Source organism: Xylocopa sonorina, chromosome 16 (genome assembly GCF_050948175.1).
Source record: "Xylocopa sonorina isolate GNS202 chromosome 16, iyXylSono1_principal, whole genome shotgun sequence".
Taxonomy (NCBI): Eukaryota; Metazoa; Arthropoda; class Insecta; order Hymenoptera; family Apidae; genus Xylocopa; species Xylocopa sonorina.
This window is the reverse complement of record NC_135208.1, coordinates 3,820,335-3,843,271: the sequence shown is the minus strand read 5'-3', so window position 1 is coordinate 3,843,271 and position 22,937 is coordinate 3,820,335. Positions and strand designations below refer to the sequence as shown.

General features: G+C 33.2%; 7 protein-coding genes across 13 annotated transcripts in view; 2 read left to right on the top strand and 5 right to left on the bottom strand.

The window, feature by feature from the left end:
- LOC143431079 (putative ATP-dependent RNA helicase DDX17) overlaps window positions 1-22,308 on the bottom strand; it is a 37,275-nt gene extending 14,967 nt beyond the window's left edge. For all 4 annotated transcript variants that reach the window (XM_076907590.1, XM_076907589.1, XM_076907588.1 and 1 more), the window contains exon 1: window positions 22,300-22,308. In XM_076907590.1, the coding sequence (XP_076763705.1) occupies window positions 22,300-22,305 (6 nt within the window). In that variant the 5' untranslated portion in view covers window positions 22,306-22,308. The remainder of the gene's footprint in view (window positions 1-22,299) is intronic.
- On the bottom strand, window positions 386-2,219 carry Bbs5 (Bardet-Biedl syndrome 5 protein). Of its 2 annotated transcripts, none has more exons than XM_076907441.1 (8): window positions 2,137-2,219; window positions 1,810-1,958; window positions 1,694-1,743; window positions 1,482-1,609; window positions 1,233-1,368; window positions 1,044-1,145; window positions 774-965; window positions 386-602 (listed from the first exon to the last, which is right to left on the bottom strand). In XM_076907441.1, the coding sequence occupies exons 1-8, from the start codon at window positions 2,175-2,177 to the stop codon at window positions 396-398; spliced, it is 1,005 nt and encodes a 334-aa protein (XP_076763556.1). In that variant the 5' UTR covers window positions 2,178-2,219; the 3' UTR covers window positions 386-395. The 2 variants fall into 2 exon arrangements, with proteins under 2 accessions (XP_076763556.1, XP_076763557.1); XM_076907442.1 differs by having other exon boundaries at window positions 1,885-1,958.
- Window positions 5,124-7,318, top strand: LOC143430957 (uncharacterized). 2 transcript variants are annotated; one of them, XM_076907439.1, is made up of 5 exons: window positions 5,124-5,245; window positions 5,459-5,559; window positions 5,641-6,444; window positions 6,780-6,905; window positions 7,010-7,318. In XM_076907439.1, exons 1-5 carry the CDS (start codon window positions 5,144-5,146, stop codon window positions 7,296-7,298), a joined length of 1,422 nt encoding a protein of 473 aa, XP_076763554.1. In that variant the 5' UTR covers window positions 5,124-5,143; the 3' UTR covers window positions 7,299-7,318. The 2 variants fall into 2 exon arrangements, with proteins under 2 accessions (XP_076763554.1, XP_076763552.1); XM_076907437.1 differs by having other exon boundaries at window positions 5,641-6,708.
- Ids (iduronate 2-sulfatase) lies at window positions 8,644-10,928 on the top strand. Its single transcript, XM_076907440.1, has 8 exons — window positions 8,644-8,841; window positions 8,930-9,107; window positions 9,181-9,311; window positions 9,407-9,578; window positions 9,666-9,815; window positions 9,908-10,045; window positions 10,126-10,460; window positions 10,560-10,928. The coding sequence occupies exons 1-8, from the start codon at window positions 8,653-8,655 to the stop codon at window positions 10,911-10,913; spliced, it is 1,647 nt and encodes a 548-aa protein (XP_076763555.1). The 5' UTR covers window positions 8,644-8,652; the 3' UTR covers window positions 10,914-10,928.
- Window positions 11,216-17,162, bottom strand: LOC143430912 (transcriptional regulator ATRX homolog). The gene is made up of 17 exons (XM_076907386.1): window positions 16,460-17,162; window positions 16,035-16,387; window positions 15,844-15,959; window positions 15,632-15,780; window positions 15,312-15,548; window positions 14,977-15,190; window positions 14,486-14,898; window positions 14,077-14,375; window positions 13,693-13,987; window positions 13,329-13,618; window positions 13,075-13,234; window positions 12,658-13,005; window positions 12,297-12,597; window positions 12,000-12,203; window positions 11,767-11,883; window positions 11,514-11,681; window positions 11,216-11,444 (listed from the first exon to the last, which is right to left on the bottom strand). Exons 1-17 carry the CDS (start codon window positions 17,044-17,046, stop codon window positions 11,397-11,399), a joined length of 4,299 nt encoding a protein of 1,432 aa, XP_076763501.1. The 5' UTR covers window positions 17,047-17,162; the 3' UTR covers window positions 11,216-11,396.
- On the bottom strand, window positions 17,054-18,627 carry LOC143431085 (uncharacterized). Its single transcript, XM_076907600.1, has 3 exons — window positions 18,553-18,627; window positions 17,157-18,422; window positions 17,054-17,058 (listed from the first exon to the last, which is right to left on the bottom strand). Exons 1-3 carry the CDS (start codon window positions 18,623-18,625, stop codon window positions 17,054-17,056), a joined length of 1,344 nt encoding a protein of 447 aa, XP_076763715.1. The 5' UTR covers window positions 18,626-18,627.
- LOC143431078 (uncharacterized) lies at window positions 19,975-22,934 on the bottom strand. Of its 2 annotated transcripts, none has more exons than XM_076907587.1 (4): window positions 22,822-22,934; window positions 22,186-22,363; window positions 21,178-22,099; window positions 19,975-21,100 (listed from the first exon to the last, which is right to left on the bottom strand). In XM_076907587.1, exons 2-4 carry the CDS (start codon window positions 22,303-22,305, stop codon window positions 20,028-20,030), a joined length of 2,115 nt encoding a protein of 704 aa, XP_076763702.1. In that variant the 5' UTR covers window positions 22,306-22,363; window positions 22,822-22,934; the 3' UTR covers window positions 19,975-20,027. The 2 variants fall into 2 exon arrangements, with proteins under 2 accessions (XP_076763702.1, XP_076763701.1); XM_076907586.1 differs by having other exon boundaries at window positions 22,717-22,928.
- Between the last annotated feature and the right edge of the window lie 3 nt (window positions 22,935-22,937).

Sequence of the window (22,937 nt, the reverse complement as noted above, 5' to 3'; positions counted from 1 at the left end):
TTAATAATATAAGTGTTAGAAGGAGGGAGAAGGGAAATAGTTGTGTTAAATAGTCGTGGAATTCTCATCATTGACTTTTTTTTTTTTTTCTCTCTTTTTTATGCATAAAAATGTGCATTGAAGAACTTTTTGGAAGGTTACGATAAGAACCTGTTACGAGAAGAAAGGACAATAGTTGCGTTAATATTTCGCATTACGTGTCTATTTGTTGTTGTATACATAGTCTCGCTGTTGTAAATCAAGCCAGAAAACAGTCTAACTGGATGGAAAGAAACTGAAGTAAAGAAGAAATATCAAGTAATATATTTTATCGCGATCGAATTCTTAATTAATTTCAACTTCATTCATAGTAGAGTAGAATGTGAAATGAAATTTACCTTTTACCAAGATATTAATTATGTTTGAGGCACAAGTTCCCATAAACTTTGCAATGTACTAGTTTCTCGAGGTTCTTCCACCGCAACACCTAAATAAGTTGAAAAATTTGGTTTCCTTTGATTCGATCCTTCGGAAAAGTAGTAACCAAACACATTTGAAATTTCACTTTCGTTATCTTGAATCTCAGAATGTTGTTCCATGTTTAACTGTTGTTGTAATGGAGCCTGTAATTATTGACGGATAACTAATAACAATGTAATGTATTTACTTATTCGCATACAATAAATTTTGTAAAACAATATTTATAGAGACTACCTCTTGGCGATAAAAAAAGTATTGAGAAGTGTACATTAAAACTTTTTTCTATTTTATATAAATAGTCATGTAAAGATTACCCGATGTTCAAACGTATAATCGACGCCAAAAATAGGAAACTTTTTATACGTATTCGATAACATTAAGATTTCCTTATAAACGATATGAAGCTTTCGGATGGGATTAATTTGAAATCCTAATACGTAACCTCCGCTCGGTTCAGTACTGGCGATAACTAGAGTTGGACCAAATTTGGAGCTCTTTATAGTGATCTATATAAGAAAAGGAACAAGTACAATGTTTTCCGGGTATATCTTGACTCGACGAAAGTTTCCAGCACATCTACTTACGCTCGCTATTACAAGATAAGGAATTGAAATATTAAATTGATTATTCATAGCGGCAAACCATACTAAACGTATGTTTGTCAAAATGAAAATTCCGACGTTTCCCTAACGCAAAACGAATTATCATGATTAAACGTTTTTTTCAAGTAATCTCCATTATACGCACACATATCCGATACAGATGACTTAAACCTGTTCTAACGATAGATTCCAAATATCTTGCAACGTTGACTGTACTATTTCTTGTGGTAGTAAAGTTAATTGTTTATTATTAATTATTCCACTTCTTAATTTAATTTCTCTATAAATTCTAGACGAAACGTATGCTCTGTAATATTTAAAGCACGGTTTAACAAATTTTTTCCTTTAATTTCTAGCTAAATTTTTATTGGAAAAAGAGTCTGTTCATTTTAAATTAAATTGGAAAAAGAAAGAAGATACCTGTAAACACCGATAACAGACGTGTAATGTCTGGTACTCTTTGAATCTTGATTTGTAAATATAAATTCGTATCTACAGTTTCGAAAGGAGGATAAAATATATAGAGCTTGCGTACGTTTTCCTTGTAACTACAAAAATGTTATACACACTTTTTCATCTTTCTCGAAACGAATGTAAAAAACTGTTAATAATGTGTAATAATGTATACCAACACTGTGTATAGTTTTAATATTTACTGTTATAAACGTATTATAGCCAATACCTAGAGAAAAACGTCTGGTTTAGGACATGAAGAAATACATAAATGTATATTGAATTTAACTCGTACTTAGATTGATTCTCGGAAGAATTAATGAATGCCAGATAATTCTTAAATTGGTCACTATAAGCCTTCCATTATCACCAGCGTTCCCTTTTGTATCTTCTATTAAATCAAGTTTATCAACAGTAAATTCCCCCAGTTGCAGTTGCATATGACTAATGGAAAGATTAAAGTAACTTATTACGTGTACATTCTAGTATATTAAAATTTGATTACATATACATATATTTATACAGTATTGAGCTGGTATTAATACAAACAAAATAACAAATTAAATGCAGTGAAGAGTGTTTAAGTGTGCGATTATCACGATTGAAAAACAACAAATATTACGCGTAAGAAACATCGAATCGAACTTCATTGTCTTGCCACATTTTCACTGGAAATATAACCAGTCTATTGCAAAAATCAATTCCAATGCTCTGCAATGTTAAGTGTAGTAGCAATCAAAATAAATAATTCATAATATTACACTTCGAATGATCCAGTAGTGGCGCCATCTCTGTAAAAACTGCTCAAACTGGATGCACATCGTTATCGACACTGGCACCATCTCTGGAAAAACTGCTCAAACTGGTCGCACATCGCTACCGACAGCGAAGTAAACTACTTACGACACGTGGCGCCATCTCTGCGAGAAACGCTGAAACTACTCGCCGTTTAGTTTCACCGATCACCACAGAGATGGCGCCACAGGCGCTGTTTGCGCGCAGACATTTAAAAACTGATTAAATACTTGAAAATTAATTATTACATTAAATAACGACAAAAATAAGATGTTTCCCACACCAGACGCAACAGAATAAGTCAATTAGTAATATGTAGTGCATAGAAAAGCCAATTAATTAGTAATTACATCAGTAAAAGTAACATACATAATTAAACACCTTTAATACAAGATGATACGTGTTAGAAAGGATGTTTGTTAATTCTATTCGCGTAATTAATTATGGGAGGGCCTATTCTATTAACAAATCCTGGAATTTTAATTAGAAACTATATTTAGTCCAATATAAAGCAAATAATACGATGTTACCATAAGTAATCACAGTTAATGCATTACGGATTGAATAAAATACACTCCACATTAATTAACTAACGCAATCTGAACGATTTAGTCTGCTAAAAGTCTCCTTTCGCTCGCTATTTAATAATATAATTAATTTTGAAGGTTTCATTAAGTTTTTAAATTTTTGCGCGCAAACAGCGCCGCTGGCGCCATCTCTGTGAGAAACGCTGAAACTACTCGCCGTTTAGTTTCACCGTTTCTCACAGAGATGGCGCCAGTGGCGCCGTTTGCGCGCAAAAATTTAAAAAATGATTGGAAACTTCAAAACCAATTATAACATAAAATAAAGGGAAAAATGAGATGTTTACTACACCAAACGCAACAGAATACCTTAATTAATAATATGTAGTCCATAGAAAAGCCAATTAATTAGCAATTACATCAGTAGAAGTAACAAACATAATTAAACACCTTTAATACAAGATGATACGTGTTGGAAAGGATGTTTGTTAATTCTATTCGCGTAATTAATTATGGGAGGGCCTATTCTATTAACAAATACAGGAATTTTAATTAGAAACTATATTTAGTCCAATATAAAGCAAATAATACGATGTTACCATAAGTAATCGCAGTTAATGCATTACAGATTGAATAAAATACACTCCACATTAATTAACTAACGCAATCTGAACGATTTAGTCTGCTAAAAGTCTCCTTTCGCTCCCTATTTAATAATATAATTAATTTTGAAGGTTTCATTAAGTTTTTAAATTTTTGCGCGCAAACAGCGCCGCTGGCGCCATCTCTGTGAGAAACGGTGAAACTAAACGGCGAGTAGTTTCAACGTTTCCCACAGAGATGGCGCCAGTGGCGCTGTTTGCGCGCAAAAATTTAAAAAATGATTGGAAACTTCAAAACCAATTATAACATAGAATAAAGGGAAAAATGAGATGTTTACTACACCAAACGCAATAGAATACCTTAGTTAATAATACGTAGTGCATAGAAAAGCCAATTAATTAGCAATTACATCAGTAGAAGTAACAAACATAATTAAACACCTTTAATACAAGATGATACGTGTTGGAAAGGATGTTTGTTAATTCTATTCGCGTAATTAATTATGGGAGGGCCTATTCTATTAACAAATCCAGGAATTTTGATTAGAAACTATATTTAGTCCAATATAAAGCAAATAATACGATGTTACTGTTAGTAATCACTGTTAATGCATTACAGATTGAATAAAATACATTCCAAACTAATTAAGGAACGTAATCTAAACGATTCAGTCTGTGATCAATCTCCTTTCTCTCGCTATTTAATAATATAATTCATTTCTAATATTTCAATCGGTTTTTAAATTTTTGCGCGCAAATAGCGCTTGTGGTGCCATCTCTGGGACGATCGCTGAAACTATACGGCGAGTAGTTTCAGGGATCCTCACAGAGATGGCGCCAGTGTCGCTCTGCGTTATCTACGCCGTCGGTAACGCTGTGCGAACAGTTTCAGCACTTTTCTCGCAGATGGCGCCAGGTGGGCGGATTGCCCGCGAAAATTTAAAAATTGATTGCAACCATGTAAATATGTTATATTATCGATAAGTGGGAAAGAGAAGATGCTTAGTACTCTGAATGCTTTTAATTACGTTAATCGATTAATAAAGAATGTGCGTTACGCGTTCTGTATTTAATTAACTGTCACCGTTTGTGTTGTCAGCATGTTATTCATTCGGTATTTGACAGGACATTGTTTTCAATCGAATCGCTATAACTTTTAGTAGAATAAGTGGTGTTTTATATAATGGTGGGATGAAAAGTAAGAGAACTAGCATTGTAACGAGTATCTTTTGTGTATCGGATAGTAATTGTAACGTTGAATGGTTTTTGTTGAGAGGAAGGCGAGGATAGGGAGGATCAAAGTCGGCGGGTGTAGACGGCAGTGGTTCTCAAGGAGATATGGCGATGAGATTTAGAGGAATGGTGGACGGAAAGGTATTCCGCGATGCACATACTACATAGGTAGCCATAGGGCTATGTTCCCGATAAAGTAACTCGGGTGCGTTGAAATGACAACAAGTGATACATTATTGAGGATAGTATGATGTGAGGTGAAAAAGGGAAGGTATTTCGGTGCGAACGGGAGTGCACTTTGTTGGTAAGTAGCCCGACAAAGCGTCGTGTTCGTGGATACGATCGTGTATTTCGGACTTTCATTCAAGGTGTGAGAAAAATTCCCTTCCGAATACCTGTTGGTAAAGCGAGCAGGTTATGTGAGCATCGAAAGAACGCGCCGTTTCGCGACTGTTTCTCCGGGATATCGGCCAGGATGGGCCAAGGTACGGATACCTGCACAGACAGACCTGCTGAAGTTAGCGTAATCAGATTCGTCTCGAGGAATCGTACGATCGAAGAAATCGCTCCAAAGAAGGTAAAATCACCGGAGCCATATAACGGGTTCAATGACCTCTAACTCAAAACAAATCGGTCACCCTTTATACATGCATACGTATACGTATACGTATACACATATACGTATATTATATCTTTTCTCTAATGCATCGTAAAAGAATGTTATAGATAGCGCGAGATAACAGTTTTGACAAGATTGATTTGAAGTGTAACGGTTAATTTCTGGTTTCAGGAGGTGTATACTTGCAAGCAAAGAGGTTGCGGTAAAACGTTCACCAATCAAGACGAATACAAAACGCACGAGGCTCTGGAAGCTTTAAAGATCAGGTTTATGTATGTAAATTTTCTTTTTTAACGCCAATCGATACTAATAGTAATAGTAATGAAAACTTTGCTCGATCTATTTTACGGTAGATGTCGAGAACCGGGATGCGGAGAGGAACTGTCGGATCCTGGAAGTATGTGGCGGCATTATCAAGAATGGCATAACAACGAAACAAACGCGTTTATATGTCCGTTCACAAATTGCGGTTCGTTGCATACGACTAGTACCACCCTAGAAGAACATATCGAAAACTGCCATAGGCAACCGGCGACACTGCCAACCGAACCGGAAGTAATATGTTTCGAGGATCCTGAGAACGCAGTGGCCGAAGAAGTTGTACAAAGTACAGAGGAATGCTACGAAAAGAGAACGAATGAAACTTTTCCCATAAAAGTACATCGGTACAATGATAATAACGAACAAAGTATTCCGAGAAACGACAGTGTACAGCAACAACAAAACAAACAGCAAGTACCGCACGATCAGAATACCGCTGTCGATAGTTCGAAAGATTATTCTCCGACTAGGGAGTGTTTAAACGAACCTGGCACATTTCCTATGAATGAAAATTTAATTCCAAGTACAGAGAACTTCTTATCCAAATACGAGGGTAACGCAAACAAATGTTCGGAATCAGAAATAGAACATTCCCAAGAGAAAACAAACGTAGTTTATGTAAACGGTGACATTACCATTACGAAGAATACAAAGAACGAGATGTGCAGTATAAGTGGAAAGAATGAAGAGCATAGAGTTCAGCTGGACAACCTTGATAGGATCTTCAGAAACGATCATGATTGCGAGATTCCAAAAAACGAGGAAACTACCACCGAAACAAATAGTAATTGTTCGGACGACGAAGAGTACACTCCGAAGAAACAACGCATGTCTAGGTACAAGCAAGAAATTTACAAATGTTTCGTTAATGGCTGCGGGAGAAAATACAAATACATATCCCATTATCGTCACCATCAAGACAGTCATAAATTGGCAACCAATACACTTTGTTCCAATTCCAATTCCAATTCCAATTCCAATTCCAATTCCAATTCCAATTCCAACAACAACAACAACAACAACAACAACAACAACCACAACAGCAACAAGTCGCTAGTAAAACTGAAACAAGGGAAAGCACCAGCGGTCAGCTTTTTCTTGTAAGTTTTATCTTAAACTTTTCCCCTACTTTATTTTCTTGTTCGTTAATTAACCATAATTTATCGACTAGATGCAAGATTCCTGGATGCGGAGCACAGGTAAACAATGTAACCGGTCTATGGAAGCATTACCAGGACAATCACGCTAATTCAAAACTGCCAATAGTACAAGGAACTAAGAATAATGAATTATTTCGGTAAGTTGTAGAATAAACATATTATAGTTTGCAATGAATACTGCGAATCTTTTTCTAGCTATCTAGTTTGACGGATCATTGAAACAGTTGCGCATATGTTCCAGTTGCAAAATTTCTGGATGCGAAACAGAGTTTAGCACAACGGTAATGTTGTATAAACACTTTAACGAGGTGCATTCAAACGGCACTGGCAATAATGGTAGCACAAACGCAAAGACTGGGAATGGGAGTAGTTTTCGTTATACTGAAATGTTCAAAGATGATACTACCAACCCGCGAGCAAACTTTAAGACTGACATTAAAGCAAAAAATAATATTAACATAAATGACTGTACGATAAGTACTGATGAACAGAGATTATCATCGATCGTTAAGAAGGAAACTCGGGATTGATTCCACTAACAACTTGGAATCTTAAACCTGATCAGAATTGCTGATAAAATACAGAGTGTCTCTCTGAACTGAGTAGTTCAGTTTTCTTTTGGACATTTTGTATAAACAATTGTAGTGATGAATCAGAATTTTACTTTTATCGGGGCCGTAAACATCCGGTACTACAAAGTAAATTCTTGTTCCCTCTTCTATGTAAAACAGATCGAACGCTCCCATCCATCTTCGATTCCGTGTCTTGATCGCTAGTCATTTTTTATTACGCTTTCATTACCGATTTTAATAGTGAAACTCGACTCTGCGTGTTCGACCCCAACTTCAACAATTAGAATCTGTATTATAGATCTATCGAAAATTGAGATATTCTATAGGTAGAACTCTATAGTGTTCAGAGTTGTTTTTCTGTGAAAAATACAATAATAGCACAATTATTTAACTTGTGGGACACATCATAGATTGTGACCTGATCTTCCAGGATCAGGCTGAACCAAAGACATGATTCCAAGTAACTGTTTCTCGGAAACTGTACAGAGATCGCCGAATAATAGTTTTTAACAAATTTTACTCAGAATTATGTCCCGAACAACATGTATGAAAATCATAGTTTTATTCATTTCTGACTATAATTTACTTTTCATTGCTCGAGCAATAATATCACTTTTAAAATTAGTGTAACAAACAAAATTCAAATGATATTACTCCGTATAAAAGAAACACGTACACACGTTTCAATGTCCTTAAGCATATCTTAACTATATTACCAGTTTAATAAAGACTCATTGTGCGTAGGTACTGTTCAAAGGTAAACATGTTAAATTGATTCGCATTTCTGTCTTATCTACACTTTAAAAGGGAAACACGAAAAGCAACTCGGACTAAAATTTTTCAAATTAATACCAAGTATTCGGTTAATACAATATAATGCAAGGTGGTAAAGATACAACTCTGTAGATCGACGAGAAGCCTGTTTTGCCGGATACGATAAAGTTAATTATAGAATTAAACGAATTACAAAAAATGACTGCAGTAATTCCATGCGCGTGTTAATGTGAAATTTTCTCAATTTTTGCATAATAATTTTTACTATTTTATATTATCCTATCGTTTGAACGTAATTTATGTTAGATAATATCGTTATAGTTATTGTACCAAGTATTGTAGATACATAAGAATTACATAGCATTTTCATTTGTATGTCTGTACATTGAAAAATAAAGTGCAATAGTAAGTTAAAAAGTAAAAGTGTAAATTAACGGTTGATTTCTAAAAACGATCAATTTTATTATTGTAGCATGATAAATGTTCTACTAGTAGTGGCTACTTCTACGTTAGGATAAGCGACGGTGTAATCTTTACGATGTTTTTTTCTATATTATATTTTATAAATTTAATCGGTTGGTGTACAGCTCGGAGGGAAAATTTTCTTTTCATAATCGTCGATGATTTAAGAACAGCTTTGGGAAGTTACGGCGACACGAGAGCTTATACGCCAAATATTGATCGGTTAGCAACGGAGGCGGTCATTTTCTCTGAAGCGTTTGCTCAGGTTAGAACCAAAGTTGAACAAGTTTTTATATTATGCAAAATCATTGAAAATACATTTATTTTACATATTATACATTCTTCTCTTTTAGCAAGCTCTATGCGCGCCAAGCAGAAACTCATTTTTAACAAGCAGGAGACCCGATACGCTTCAGCTGTATGATTTTTATAGTTATTGGCGAAAAGATGTTGGTAATTTTACAACGTTACCTCAACATTTGAAGAACAATGGATACATTACCAAATCGATAGGAAAAGTTTTTCATCCAGGTCTATTTTCGCATTTAAAATGCAATATGTACGATAATAATAATATTACTTATTAGTATAATACGTTTCATAGGAATAAGTTCAAACGATTCCGACGACAGTCCTTATTCCTGGTCTGAAACTCCTTTTCATCCGTTCACAGAACGATACAAAGATGCTCCAGTCTGCCAAACAAGAGCTCAAACGTTACTCGCACGAAATCTTGTAATGTTTTATACGATAAGTTGTTTAGAATAATACGTTGTTTAGAAAATATTTGGAAAATTAGAAAAACACGTTAATATACAAAATGATTGTAGGTGTGTCCGGTTAAAATTTTATCAATGCCCAATGAAACATTGCCAGACATGGAAATATTAAGAGAAGCTAAACGCTTTCTATTTAATCACGCAAAAAATACTACACCTTTCTTTTTAGCAGTTGGTTTCCAGAAACCACATATACCATTCAAATACCCTCGGAGATATCTAAGTATATTCAATTATTACTATTTACAGCTAATGATTATACGGCTATTAAGTTATGATGATATTTTTGCTCAGAAAAGATATTTTACAGAATATCATCCACTGAATAAGTTTCAAGTACCAAAACCGTACAAGTGGCCAAAAAATGTTAGTACCATGGCTTATAATCCATGGAATGATTTAAGAAAAAGAGAAGATGTTGCAGCTTTGAATCTCAAGTTTCCATGGGAAAAAATACCTAGTATAGTAGAAGTAGAATATAATTAATTAATTTAGTTTGTTAATAAAATATATGTACATGCATTGCATGTAGATGCATTTCCATGTTTTCAGAAAGTTTCGCTAGATTAATTATTCAGTCGTATTACGCTTCTGTAACATATATCGATGATTTAGTCGGTAAATTATTAAATCAGTTGAAAGTTTTATCGATCCGACAAAATACTACTATAATATTAACTTCTGATCATGGTGAGATAAAAGATCTTGTACAATATCTTTCTATTGGTTAAAGGATCAATTCTTTCTATGATTAATATTTTTTCATGTAGGATGGTCATTAGGAGAACACGCAGCATGGGCAAAATATAGTAATTATAACGTTGCTTTAAGAGTTCCATTAATAATATCGATACCAGACCTTACATCCGAAACATCGAGAGGAAGGATGGATGTAAACGATGTATCGGAAAAAAGTGATCCGTCATCATTAAAAAACTCGGATGGGACAAATATAGACTCGATAGTAGAATTGATTGATATTTTTCCAACGATCGCAGATTTGGCAAATATTTCGATTCCTGTTTGTACAAATAGAAATATGGAAACTACTTGTAGCGAAGGAACTACTCTTATGCCCCTTATAAGAGCTGCTTTAAAAAAAGAGGTACTATTAATTTCAAGCAATTTCAATGCAATGATACTTAATAATCATTGTAACGTTAAAAGCTGTTTATTTAGACTTTCTATTTAATAATTTACACAGTCGGTATCGTGGAAAAATATGGCCTTTGGACAATATCCAAGACCAAGTAGCGTACCTTCGGTACATCCAAATAGCGATGAACCACGTTTAAATGAAATTAAAGCAATGGGATATACAATAAGAACGATCAAGTATCGTTATACAATTTGGGTACCCTTTAAATCTGATGCTAAAGTACCAGATTGGAATTCTACCATTGCAGAAGAATTGTATAATCACGATAAAGACAAAGGTGAAAATCGGAACGTAGCATATTTTCAGAAATATGCAAAGTTAAAGAAGAAATTAAAGTGTTTACTGCGATACGGTTGGAGAAGTTCTACCAAACAATTTCAACTTCTAAATCACACTTGATCACTTTATTATTCAATGAGAGTTACTTTTTATGTATAACCTGTAATGCTGTACGATGATATTAGTACGACGATACGCGTTGATTATAATTAACATTAATTAAGTTACGCGTTCTTCTAGTATCTTCTACGGTGCTGTTCGCTTTTTTCTTTTTTTTTCTTTTTTTTCTTCTTCTTTTCTCTTCTGTATAATTATACGCATAATATTACTATTTTTCGAATAGTAGAAAATTTTCTTGTAACAAACAGTGTACTACAATGGTGTACAAAATATTCACAACACACTAATAATATTATGCTACAGTCGATATAAATGCAAAGTTTATTAGTTAGGGGCTATCATCGTTCAAAATAATAACTATTACATTGGTAATTTAGTGCTTATATAAATAATAACACACTGTACTATACCAATACTGATGATCGAATTTTTTTTATACGATTCAAATATAAAATTCTAAAAATCAGCAATCTTACAGCCCGCTTATTCTTCTTGATTTTTATTTGTATTACTCACTGTACTCGAAGTAACCTGAAATCACGAAACAATATGTTCCATATTTATTAGAATAGCGTAGCCGCCAATTAAAGAGACTTTTACCTCCACAACGTCATCATCGAGTTCTTCGTGTCTCATATGATTAGTTCTGTAATCGTTTGACTGGTTGGTCAAGTTTGTATTTGTATTGATATTTTGCATCAAATAACTACGCGAAGGTAAATTCGGTAACTGAGTTCTCATCTGTACCGGTTTTACACCGGTAGCATTCTAATATATTATGAAGGCTCGATTAAAAACCTTGATTTCATAGAAAATTGTATATTATAGTCTGTGTATCGACGTTATAAAATACCTGATTCAGCATTCGATTTGGAACGCTATGATAAGCCTGTTGCTCCCAATAAGTATACATGTCTGTTAACACGCGAGTGGTCATCATTTGTTGGGCCTCGGGTGTCGCATTGGGGTACTATGAAACGATAAATTTTGCTATATACATATATATATATATATATATGTATGTATATATACATACACGCTGCCAATGTGGACAAGTAAACTGTTGGTATAAAAGCGTACTCTTACATCTTTTTGAATCAGTTCTCGAAATTTATCGTAATCTGGGGAAATATTGAATGCCGATGGTAAATTGAACTGATTTAACATCAGATGATTCGGGAAAGCCGGCATTGCGGAATACGATGCCGCCATTGGAAGTTTTCCCTTCTTTTCCTCTTCGTATTCTAACCAAGCTTGTTTTCGTTCTTCTTCGTCCAATTCCTCCTCAGCCTACAGAAACGGAAAAAAGCCTTATGTAGAGAGCGGGGAATCTATTTGACGAGGCAACAAGCTTTTACGCTGTACAAAAAGATAGCAAGTCACTTTGTTTTCTAGAAGAGAATCGTGTTCGTGATAATTTTCCACAAAATCTTTATATTTCAAAAAGATTTCTGCTAATAATCTATCCTTTGGTAAATTCAAAGTTGAATTTTCCTTGTTCACGTTTGGCTCGAAGGTATACAATTCGTTTAGATTCTGATTACTATAATGACGTTCGATTTGTTGTTCGTCGACGACTCTACAAGAAAGTGACAATTTCGTCACTTGTCGATTATAGATCTTTTCCTCCATCGTTCCAGCTGCCAGAAAGCGGTAAACGTAACAGGGCTTCTTCTGGCCGAATCTATAAATTAGACGTGTTCACTTGAAGTTCAATGGAGTGAAAATGATAGAATATATATACCTGTATATACGAAATATACTTTGAACATCGTGAGAAGGGTTCCAGCTCGCGTCAAACATAATAACACGGTTGGCGGCAGTCAAGTTAATTCCTAATCCACCAGCTCGTGTCGATATTAAAAACAATCTTGCTCTCGTATTCGACGGCTTGTTAAATATTTTGCACCATCTACTTCTATTTTCAGCAGATGTTTGACCATCCAATCGAAAATAATCCAAGCCCAAAGACCAACTACCGCTATGACCATTGACGTATTCTGAATTTGTACTATTTTGGGTTTCGTTATCAATTTTCTCAAGAAAGTACTCGATTAAAGTTAACGAGTACAAAGACTGCGAAAACACCAATCTAAAAGCATTGAAAATGTTTCAAGTATAACATGTAGGAATTATTGAAAATTTTTATATAAGGACATACACTTTATCTCCAATTTGTTCACATTCTCTCAAAATACCGAAAAGAAGAATTAATTTCGAGGAAATTCTCATATCCTCAAAATATTCAGGCTGTATGAACTGTAACCACCATTCTTCTTCTTTTTTTTCGCACTCTTCAGATCTCTGAATTACTTCAACTTCTGAATATATATATATGTATATGTATATATATATAAAATATGAACAATATTTTTAGCGTTTTATATAAATTAATGTATAAAATTAGAATCTTACCGGGTTTACTATTTTTCGCATTAACCCTTGTATTCTTTACTGTTATACTGGAATCGATACTTTTAACTTCATCATCCTCGGTCTCACTGCTTGTAGTAGTAACTGTGATATCTGTTTCATCGTCATCAATAAAGTCCCTTAAAGATCCCTCGGAATCACTGGAATCAAATTTTTTCTCGTTCATCTTTTCCATCTTCTCTGCGTTCAATCGCAAAACTAAAGGGTGCGTCCATATTCTTTGCAATGCTTGAAAATCAGCAAAAAGACTGCCGCTGGCATTGCGGGATTGTCTGAAATATCAAATGTTATAAAATATAGTATCAACAGATTTCACGATGCTTTGGTGGAAAATCATTTCGTATACCTCGCAAAATTGTCTAGATAATGCCGATACATGTTTATTTGCACTTCCGTTAATCTAACAAAAATGACATATTCCTGTTTCGGTGGTAAAAATGGCGTTAGCACAGAATAATCGAATCTCTGTACACAACCCTTTAACATCTTATGCAAAACGTATGCACGTTTTTTCATTAATTTAACATCGTACTCGGTAGAATCATCAAACTGACCGTTAGTTATTGGATTCGCAAATCTGTTTAAAAATTCTTTCCGCGTTCCCAGTAGACTCGGTTTTACAAATTGCACCATACAATGATCTGTAAATATATTAATAAAATGTATTCAATTAGACGCGCTTCTAATCTCACCTGCAAATGTCACTCTTTATGTAACGATCGATCTTTACATTCTATCAAGTTGTTCTGAAGTGGTGTTCCCGTAAGTACAATTCTGCGTAACGTTTTAATCCGTTTTATGGATTTACTGAGGGCGGAATCTTCATTTTTCAGTAGGTGGCCTTCGTCGCAAACTATTACATCTGGACCAGGATCTATTAAACACTGTAAAATTGTTTCTTTCATATTCTTTCTAATCCTATTATTGGTGCCACTAAGATTTCTGAACATCTCGTAACCAATAATAAGGACACCACCAGTCCTTTGCCATCTTTCCAACTCATACTTTCGCTCTACATTTTTCTTTAATCTTGAAACAATTCATACAATATAATACAATTCAAGTATAAATATATTTACTCCTATTCATTTACTACCAACATATTCCACTCATTTATATCATTGATTTACAAAACTTACTTGGTCATTTCATAAATAGTGATGTCATTATCTTCGATATCCTTCAACCAGAAATTGAATTCATGCAACCAATTAAGTACCGTGCTTAAAGGAGAGACGATCATAACTGTTTTAACGCCAATTTCCTCGTGTGTTAAAAGTGTATGCACCAAAGCGATTACTTGAAGCGTTTTCCCTAATCCCATACAATGTGCAATTATACATCCCGATCCAGTGGAAGACTTTAGTCTTTCTAGAGATTCAAAACACGCGTCCCACATGAATTTTATTCCTTTAGCCTGATGGGGTTTCAAACGTTTCACCAGATTTTCATGAACAGTTACTAACTCTTCTTTCGTTTCAGGATTAAAATCCAATACCAGCTTTTCTACTTTTTCTTCATCAGCCAATCTTGCTTCGTACATTTCGTTATACTATATTTTTAAAAATATAAATACATTTTTATTCTTATGTACTAAAAAATGTCACATGTATAAATTAAGGGTACATACTAATTTTTGTCTCTCAGCGATACGTTTAAGCCTCTCTTCCTCTTCTTTAGCAGCTTGCTTAGTATCGTCCGCGATTTGTTTATCCTTCATTACTTTTCGAATATTTTTACGGCCTTTCTTCCCAGGTGTTCCTTGAGAATTCGTAATCTGATCGTTATCGCTAATATCACTATCGCTGGGCATATTCTTGATTCGTCTTCTTTTTGGTTTCGAACTAAATATGTATAAATTAATATACACGATATTACGATACTCTCCATAAATAAATGACAGTTTAATATGAATAAAGGATAAAAGGATGTATATGTGTATTATTCATAAAGAAAACCTTATACCTTTTCTCTACAAACGAGGAATCAGTATCAGATGATTTACGCGTTTTACGTTTACGCCCTTTTTTTTGCTTTCCTATCGATGAATTACTACTACCTGAGGACATATTATCTTCGATTACATCACAACTATTTGATTCTGTATCAGAATTTAACTGTTCGTCTGTATCAGAATCCACAATTTTTCGACGGTTTCGCCTTTTACGTTTGACAATTATGTTCTTGATCATTGAATCTTCGCTAGAAACAATGTTTCAAGTAAGTATTGTTCTTTACTCAATTCACATTTCCGATTTATTATCAAGTTATGTTAAAACACTCACGTATGATCCCCTTCCGCGTTTTCTATCAACTCATCCTGTTTCTTATTCCATTTTTCTTTTGCTGTATCGGAATCTGAAGTTGAAGAAAACTTCATTGTTAATAGTCTGTCCCGCCTCCATTTATTTTTCTTCCATTCCTCGTTCTTTTCCTATCACATCGAAATTAATCAACAGCTTGACACAACTAAACGATTTATTTGCATATTAATTACCTTATCATTATCCTCTTTTGCTTTGTCACTTGACTTCTTTTTTTTATAAACCTTTAATTTGCTTCCATTTTTTTCCTCCTCGCTATTATTACTTTCAGAACTGATTTTCTGCACACCTGCATCAAAATATTATACTATCAAGTGAAAAGTGCTTTCTCTCTATCTTCAAAGAGAACTAATCTACCACTTACCGATATCGGAATCAGAAGAATATAAAAGAATCCTCTTAGTAGCTGCATCTGCTTCCATCATTAATTGTTCGTTGGTTTTAAAAGTGGATTGTGTTTTTGCAATTGAATTGTCATTTTCTACACTGGAATCTTCTCCTATATTTTCAACACATTCTCCATTTTGCGCTTTCTTTAAATGATCCAACAAAGAATCTTCTTCCTCTTCTTCTTCTTCTTCTTCTTCTTCTTCTTCTTCTTCTTCTTGTTTTTTCTCTTTTGATTTGGCCTTCCTCTGTGTTTTAGATAAAGCACCTCGAGTCGAGCCGCTGCTCATATTTTTGTTGTTCCTTTTCAATCTGTCTATATTAATTAAACTGTAAAACAAAACGATTCGTATTCAATTTAATAAAAGCCAGTGAAAAATGTATGTATTTATTATAATATACCTTTTAAATGCTTTACTTTCTAAATGTTGTCGAGATTTTCCTAACGCATCACTATATTTTTCAAGAACCTTTTTCGGCAATCTCTCAACAACTACGTCGGAAATCATTCTTAATTTTTCATCGGACTCGTTATAATTTACTTTAAACGAACACGTTTGCACCCTAGAATCCGATATCTTCTCATTTTCCAAAGTATCTTCTTTAAGCTCTTTTACGTTTTTCTTTACAGAAAAATTCTTACTTTTAATTTTCAACTTATTACCATTATCAGAACTCGACTCTTCATTGTTGTCATCAGAATCTGGTTTTCTTGCCGAGCTCTTTTTAATATCAGAAGGGCTCATAGAATCATCCGAGTTTGATTCAAGGAGAGCACGCTTAGCACAGGCTTCCACTTCCTTAATTCGATTCTGTTTGTCCAGTGAACTATCTTTACAAACAGAATTAGTCTGTATTTTACTTTTTCTTTTTTCTCCTTTATCAGATTCTTCTGTTTTCCGTTTGCTATCCGTATTAAGCTGTTTCGTACTCTTTTCGACTAATGAAAGTTCTTCGTTCGAAGGTGTTTCCGAACCTGAGTCTAACATTGCTCTTTTAGCCTGTTCATCCTCATCAATTTCGTCCGAAACATAATTTCCTTCTTTCCCCGTTGATTCTAATATTTCTTTGTGAGGAGCAGAAGAATTTTTATTTTTACCTTTATTTTTCAAAGAATGTTCATCTTTATTATGTTTCATGTTAATCTCTGTTAATTTCAAGTTGCCTTCATTTTTTTGTTCATCTTCGCTTTTTTCCGAATTACTAGTGTTCTTTATGTTTTCAATTATACTTTCAGCGAATATATCATCTACGGATTTGTTTGCAAGGTGTCCGTTTTCGAAATTCCGATGCTCTTTAAACGCATCAGTTTCGTCGGTTAATTTTGAACTGTCTCTCGCATTCATTTCACTAAATGTTCCTTTCTTTTTGCTGTTATCTAAAATAGGTGAGGCAATTTGATTATTATTTTTACTTTCAGTATCTATTAGTTTTTCTGAAACTTTAGCAAGTACTAAATTGCTGTCCTTTTTACTCTTATCATCGATATTTACTTTCGTTACATGTGTTTCGTCATGAGAAAATATTTTATCGCTATCACATTCTGAAACTATGCTTGTCGAGCTTGAATTACTTTGTAAATTATGTGCTTTCTCTTTATTTCCTTCTTCTTCTGCCTTTTCTAATGTTTCATTTTCGCTTAGAGAACTATCCTTATGATCTGCATTTTTGCAGTGTTCATTCCATTCTTTGTAAAAATTTCTTAACTTGTTTTCCTGCGCATCGAGATCTAGTTTAAGCTTATTGATCACACTACTTGATTTTTCTATGATTTTACTTGCAGATTCCTGATATATCAATTCTTTTTTAACATGTTTCCATTTTATGTGTTCCATTTGTAACTCATACTTTGAACAAATCTCCTTAAATTTATTTAAAATCTTAATAACACCAGCCTTGAATTGTAAACTTTGTTTCTCGTTAATCGTAATCTTGCTTTCCGCCTGCGTTGGAACCTTTGGATTTGAATCGGCAGACATTGCACAATCTTTCCTAGACTGAATCACTGTTTTTAGGAACTCGGAGCTGTTACGAAAAATTGTTGATGTCTGAAATTCTTTATCGGAACTAGACTCCGCCTCATCTTTGTATAAGTTTATAAAATCTTTTTGCTGTGACTTTAATAGCAAAGACGTTTTCCCTTTCCTTTTACCATATTTTCCATTGATTTCATCCTCGGAATCACTAGAATCCAATTTGTTGTTTTTATTTCTATTTTGTTTCAAATTATTATAGCTAATGTTTTTATATTTTACACCGCTCTTATGCTTATCAGATTTTGAATGTTCCTTGCTCATCTCCTGTTTATCATAATAATTTTTTTCACTTGACTTATTACTGCTGTGTTTATCAGATAATTTATCAACTAAAAGTAATTTGAAAATAATTTCTACAAAGTGAATTACATCTTTACATTTAATTTATTACAGTTAGCGAGTCTCCTGCTTTTCTCTTTATAATTTCCTTTTATGATCAGCTTTTTAAATTTATCTTACCTAACTTCGCAGAGTTAAAAATAGAAGAATTTATGCTTTCAGAAGAACTGGAATCGCCGTCACACAACCACATTGATTTCTCTAGTTACCTCACTATTTCATATCTATGTTTCATAGACATAGAACATCCTTTTCCTATTTCAAATGTTTCTGAATTCTTCTTTCTATAATCTTCTCTGAAATCAAATACGAAGTGTCATATTATAATAAATAATAAATATAATCTGAATAACCGGTATATACTTTGCTACGATCAATCTATTACTATGATTAATTAATGCGAGTTATTTTTATTCTACAATTTCATAAAGCATAGTCAGTAATCATTCCTGGAAATAATATGCTTAAATTTATAGTTTCAGAAGTATGAATTATTTCTATTATATAATCAATTGAATATTCAAAATCATTTCAATTCCTGAACACTTGTTGCGATAATATACGAGACAATAGAAAGAATTATTAAATGTATCCTTTGTCAGCCAAAAATGTTGGCGCAGATTTCTCGAATGCCTAGAGTCAGTTGTTATTGTCGGGCTAGCTTCAGGTGTAGAATATCGAATGCATGCAAATATTGTGAAACTAATCTTTCAGATTTATAATAGAAGAAACTTATGATTTCTGATTGTAAAATTATCATTAATCTGCATTAATTTTTAGTATATAATTAAGCAAAATTTATAATATTAAATACAACAGGATAAATCGTTGTGTTGTTATAAATATTTGTATCATTATAAATACCATTGCTGTATTGTTATAAATACCATAACTAATACGCAAAAACAGACAGATTCAGTAACAAACTGGAAATATCCAGCATGAGATTATGCGAGTCGTGAGATGTCGTTGCTGGTAGCAATAGAAGCGCCGCCACACGAGAAGAGCTTACAATATCGTATCAGAGACGGTGTACGCCGAACGGGCCAAACATGACTGAAGGTGATTAAAAGTCGTGTCACAGATATGGTAGGTAGGTTGCGCCAAATGTAAACAAAACAAGAATGAGCTCAACGTGTGTTCAACCTTACGGTTACTTGTCGTCCATGCCATCATAAACTTACATCGCATGTAAGACAACGGATTAAGCTACTGCCCCCTAGCGATAAAATGCAAAACAATATTTGATTGCGATTAAATACTAAATAATTAAAATTTGTCGAATAAACAAAAACATATTTTGCGCATAAGTTGAAGATAAATAACAGTTCTACGCATACAAGTATACGAGTCAAGAGTAGTGAAACAGAAGTAAGATGATGACATTTTTTAACATCGATTCCCCATATTAATTTGTAGCGATGCATTGTCCATCCTTATACACGTATATGCTATTGCACTAAAAATAAGTAATTACATTAAATAGTTAGATAATAAAGAATTTACAAACATTCTATTTATTATTATACTTACATATGGATTAATATTATATTTACATGCTGTTACACGATAATTATAATCCTAATTTACATATTTTATGATTCATCTGTGACTGTTTCCATTTCTTGATTTTCAATCATATTTAGAATACTACTTTGCGGTTTGGACAAGCTTTTCTCCAATGGAATGTAATGCTTCGATTCTAATACACGATTTTCTTGAAGCGCAGGTACATCGCAGAAAAGGCATCTGGTCTCTTTAAATTCATGCTCCAAACATTCATGAAAAATTAAACCACATATTGGACATATCCTGTACTGCACATCAGTTATTTGCAAAAGAGTAATAGCACATCTAGGTAATATATGACCGTGCTTACACTTGGTAACTTTCCAAGACAAATCATTTATCACTTGGTCACATAAATTACAGGTCTCGATAGTGTTTAAATTGAAATGAGATATCTTCCTTAAAACGTCTCTAACTTGTTCAGAAAGTAGAGTTATTTTTTGGTTTCCTTCTTTGGTTACATATGCTTCCAGATATAGTTTCAATAAACTCATAGAGTATAGTTGTTCTTTCGATAGAAATGATTTTCTTTCAAGTAGTGTAAGGTAATTGCAGGCACTGTGGAGAAAAATTAAAGGCTGAGCATCCGATATTTCTCCAGTAATACTACCTATTCCTTGGACTACTTTCTTCTTATTGCAAATCTCCGTCATGACTGATGTCCACATTACAATTCGTAACTTGTGCAAGGATAAAGATTCCAAATTAGATGAAAATCTTGGTAACACAATCGATGGATCTTGAGCTCTTGTTGCTTTTACCCTAAGCGCTTCTAAACAATCCCACAATTGCTCAAATTTCTCATGTTTTTTCTGCACCAGAACAAATGATGGGTCCCAGTTTTCATTTTTCAAACAAAACATATGTATTTTGCTTGGCTCTTTCAATACTAAATGGTCATACATAGTACCTGGAGCAGTTACATTTATAAAAATAACTGAATTTAAAGAATGCGCAAGACCTAAATACCGTATATGAACTTGGGACAATTTATTGTTTATTTTTGTTTTCGAGAAGTGATTTCCTTCTGAATGAATTACAAACATAGAACCATTTTCAGTTGTGACCAATGCATAATCTGGGCTTATGCAAGTCATTCCTAAAACAAATACTTCCTTTATATTTCATATTATATCTTGCCGTAAATTGTGTAGTGGCAAACGGTATTTTAATTACCTGATATCGTGAGGCCTTCTAATTGCAAACGTTGCATATCTTTTAGTGAACCATTTTCCATAAAATATATTATGAATACAAAATTACCTTTTGCAATGAGAATTTTCCTATTTGCATCGCCTTCAGAAAATATTCTTATAGCACTAATAGGAATACGATCCATATAATCATAATACTTCTCAGTAGATTTTAATTCAAGAATTTGATTACACTCCTCAACTTTAAGTCCATAAAAACGTCCATCAATATATCCAATGATAATTAAATGCATTCTTGTGTCAATAGTAATCCAATGTAGAGCATTTATCTTAACATGCTCGTTTAATTTTATTGTACCCACAATTGTAGGCTTTAGTATTTCATTACAATCCGTTATTCTGGGAATTTTAAAGATAACAATGTCTCCATAATGATATGCGACAGTAAAGTATGCAAAATCTACAAAAAGTTTACTCCAAGTGAAACAAGTAGCTTGTAGCGCCTTTATACAATTTCTTAATGTTTCGAAGGAAGCAGAGTTGTTTTTACTATTTTTCAATTCTTTACTAATTTCTTGTTCCATACAACTATAACGTATGGAAGATAAATCATGTGCAGGATACCAATTTTTAGAAATTTTGAAAGCTGTCATAACAGTACCCGTTGAAGTTAAAATTCCAATAATACATTTGCTTGGATATATTAAATTTTGTGGTGACCATGCCAAGTTAATTATTTTTGGTGTCATTTCTTTTACATTAGACAATTTTGGTGTCAAACTTTCTTCCATCATGAATGAGTAAAGTGCTTCACGATCCATATTCCAAATTTGATATTCTATTTTGCTAGATACATTTTCAGCCGGAAATGTTGAAGGTGCATAAATAAATGATCTAGAAAATTTTATAGTCGAATACGGGGACATTGGAGATGGTATCAATTCCTACACAGAAAATTAACATTATAATGAATATTGCAATAGCTAGAAATATAGTATTAATATTATTGATTTAATGGAAACTTATATACAAGTATATGAATTCCTTTTTCTGTAAGAATTGATATGTGATTGTCTTCAGACCATTGAACTGCAAATCTGGATACAATCGTTGGAGAAATTGTGAAACTATAAATTTCTTCCACTTCCATAATTTACAAAGTATTTATTCATGTGATATAAAGATTCTTCAGTCTTTATTTCTTTTACCTATAAAAATTTTATATCTATTTTCAGGTTACAAAAATCTTATTTTCATTTTTTTTATCTTAACATAACATAATACGCATAAATTAATTTTTTTATTGTTTTTGTAACTTCCTAATCTAACTGTATAATCCCCCATCATCTACACATGTACATATATACGTAAAGTTGGTAAACGATGAGAATTTATTTTTTAAATAGTACGATAAATACTTAAAATAATGTTAGTCCTTTATAAAATCTTTTACTGATGCGTATAAACAGAATAAATAATTTATGCGTATATATATATATATATATATATATGTATGTATATTATATTATGTACAAAACTTTTTATTCTTATAAAAGTTAACCTATTGACCATTGTTAATTTTTGTTTAAGTGTTTGTTCATTTTTAAAGAAAAGCATTACGACACGCGAGTATATATTTAATTGTTAACATTTAATTTGTCCTTACGCAACATGTATACACGATCAAGTTCATGTGAGATCAAATTCTATGATAAAGTTTTCTTCTTTTCGTTCGGATAAACCGTTGCGACTAAAACTGACATAACGTTAATAAAGTTTCTA

What these genes read in the sequence shown, in the direction of transcription:
- Bbs5 (XM_076907441.1), bottom strand. Translation starts at nt 2,177, where the DNA reads ATGTGGCAAGACAATGAAGTTCGATTCGATGTTTCTTACGC. An exon ending in TCTTCCGAGAATCAATCTAA is followed by an intron (nt 1,744 to 1,809) that starts GTACGAGTTAAA and finishes GTTTTTCTCTAG; the next exon opens with GTATTGGCTATAATACGTTT. An exon ending in ATTATACGTTTGAACATCGG is followed by an intron (nt 603 to 773) that starts GTAATCTTTACA and finishes CAATAATTACAG; the next exon opens with GCTCCATTACAACAACAGTT.
- LOC143430957 (XM_076907437.1), top strand. Translation starts at nt 5,144, where the DNA reads ATGGGCCAAGGTACGGATACCTGCACAGACAGACCTGCTGAAGTTAGC. An exon ending in GCTTTAAAGATCAGGTTTAT is followed by an intron (nt 5,560 to 5,640) that starts GTATGTAAATTT and finishes ATTTTACGGTAG; the next exon opens with ATGTCGAGAACCGGGATGCG. An exon ending in AAGAATAATGAATTATTTCG is followed by an intron (nt 6,906 to 7,009) that starts GTAAGTTGTAGA and finishes CATATGTTCCAG; the next exon opens with TTGCAAAATTTCTGGATGCG.
- Ids (XM_076907440.1), top strand. Translation starts at nt 8,653, where the DNA reads ATGTTTTTTTCTATATTATATTTTATAAATTTAATCGGTTGGTGTACA. An exon ending in AGGAAAAGTTTTTCATCCAG is followed by an intron (nt 9,108 to 9,180) that starts GTCTATTTTCGC and finishes TACGTTTCATAG; the next exon opens with GAATAAGTTCAAACGATTCC. An exon ending in GAGCTGCTTTAAAAAAAGAG is followed by an intron (nt 10,461 to 10,559) that starts GTACTATTAATT and finishes TAATTTACACAG; the next exon opens with TCGGTATCGTGGAAAAATAT.
- LOC143430912 (XM_076907386.1), bottom strand. Translation starts at nt 17,046, where the DNA reads ATGTTAGACTCAGGTTCGGAAACACCTTCGAACGAAGAACTTTCATTA. An exon ending in AACGCGGAAGGGGATCATAC is followed by an intron (nt 15,549 to 15,631) that starts GTGAGTGTTTTA and finishes CATTGTTTCTAG; the next exon opens with CGAAGATTCAATGATCAAGA. An exon ending in TCGATGATGACGTTGTGGAG is followed by an intron (nt 11,445 to 11,513) that starts GTAAAAGTCTCT and finishes TCGTGATTTCAG; the next exon opens with GTTACTTCGAGTACAGTGAG.
- LOC143431085 (XM_076907600.1), bottom strand. Translation starts at nt 18,625, where the DNA reads ATGTGGTTGTGTGACGGCGATTCCAGTTCTTCTGAAAGCATAAATTCT. An exon ending in TTTTAACTCTGCGAAGTTAG is followed by an intron (nt 18,423 to 18,552) that starts GTAAGATAAATT and finishes AATTACTTTTAG; the next exon opens with TTGATAAATTATCTGATAAA.
- LOC143431078 (XM_076907587.1), bottom strand. Translation starts at nt 22,305, where the DNA reads ATGGAAGTGGAAGAAATTTATAGTTTCACAATTTCTCCAACGATTGTA. An exon ending in AAAAAGGAATTCATATACTT is followed by an intron (nt 22,100 to 22,185) that starts GTATATAAGTTT and finishes TTTTCTGTGTAG; the next exon opens with GAATTGATACCATCTCCAAT. An exon ending in AGAAGGCCTCACGATATCAG is followed by an intron (nt 21,101 to 21,177) that starts GTAATTAAAATA and finishes TATTTGTTTTAG; the next exon opens with GAATGACTTGCATAAGCCCA.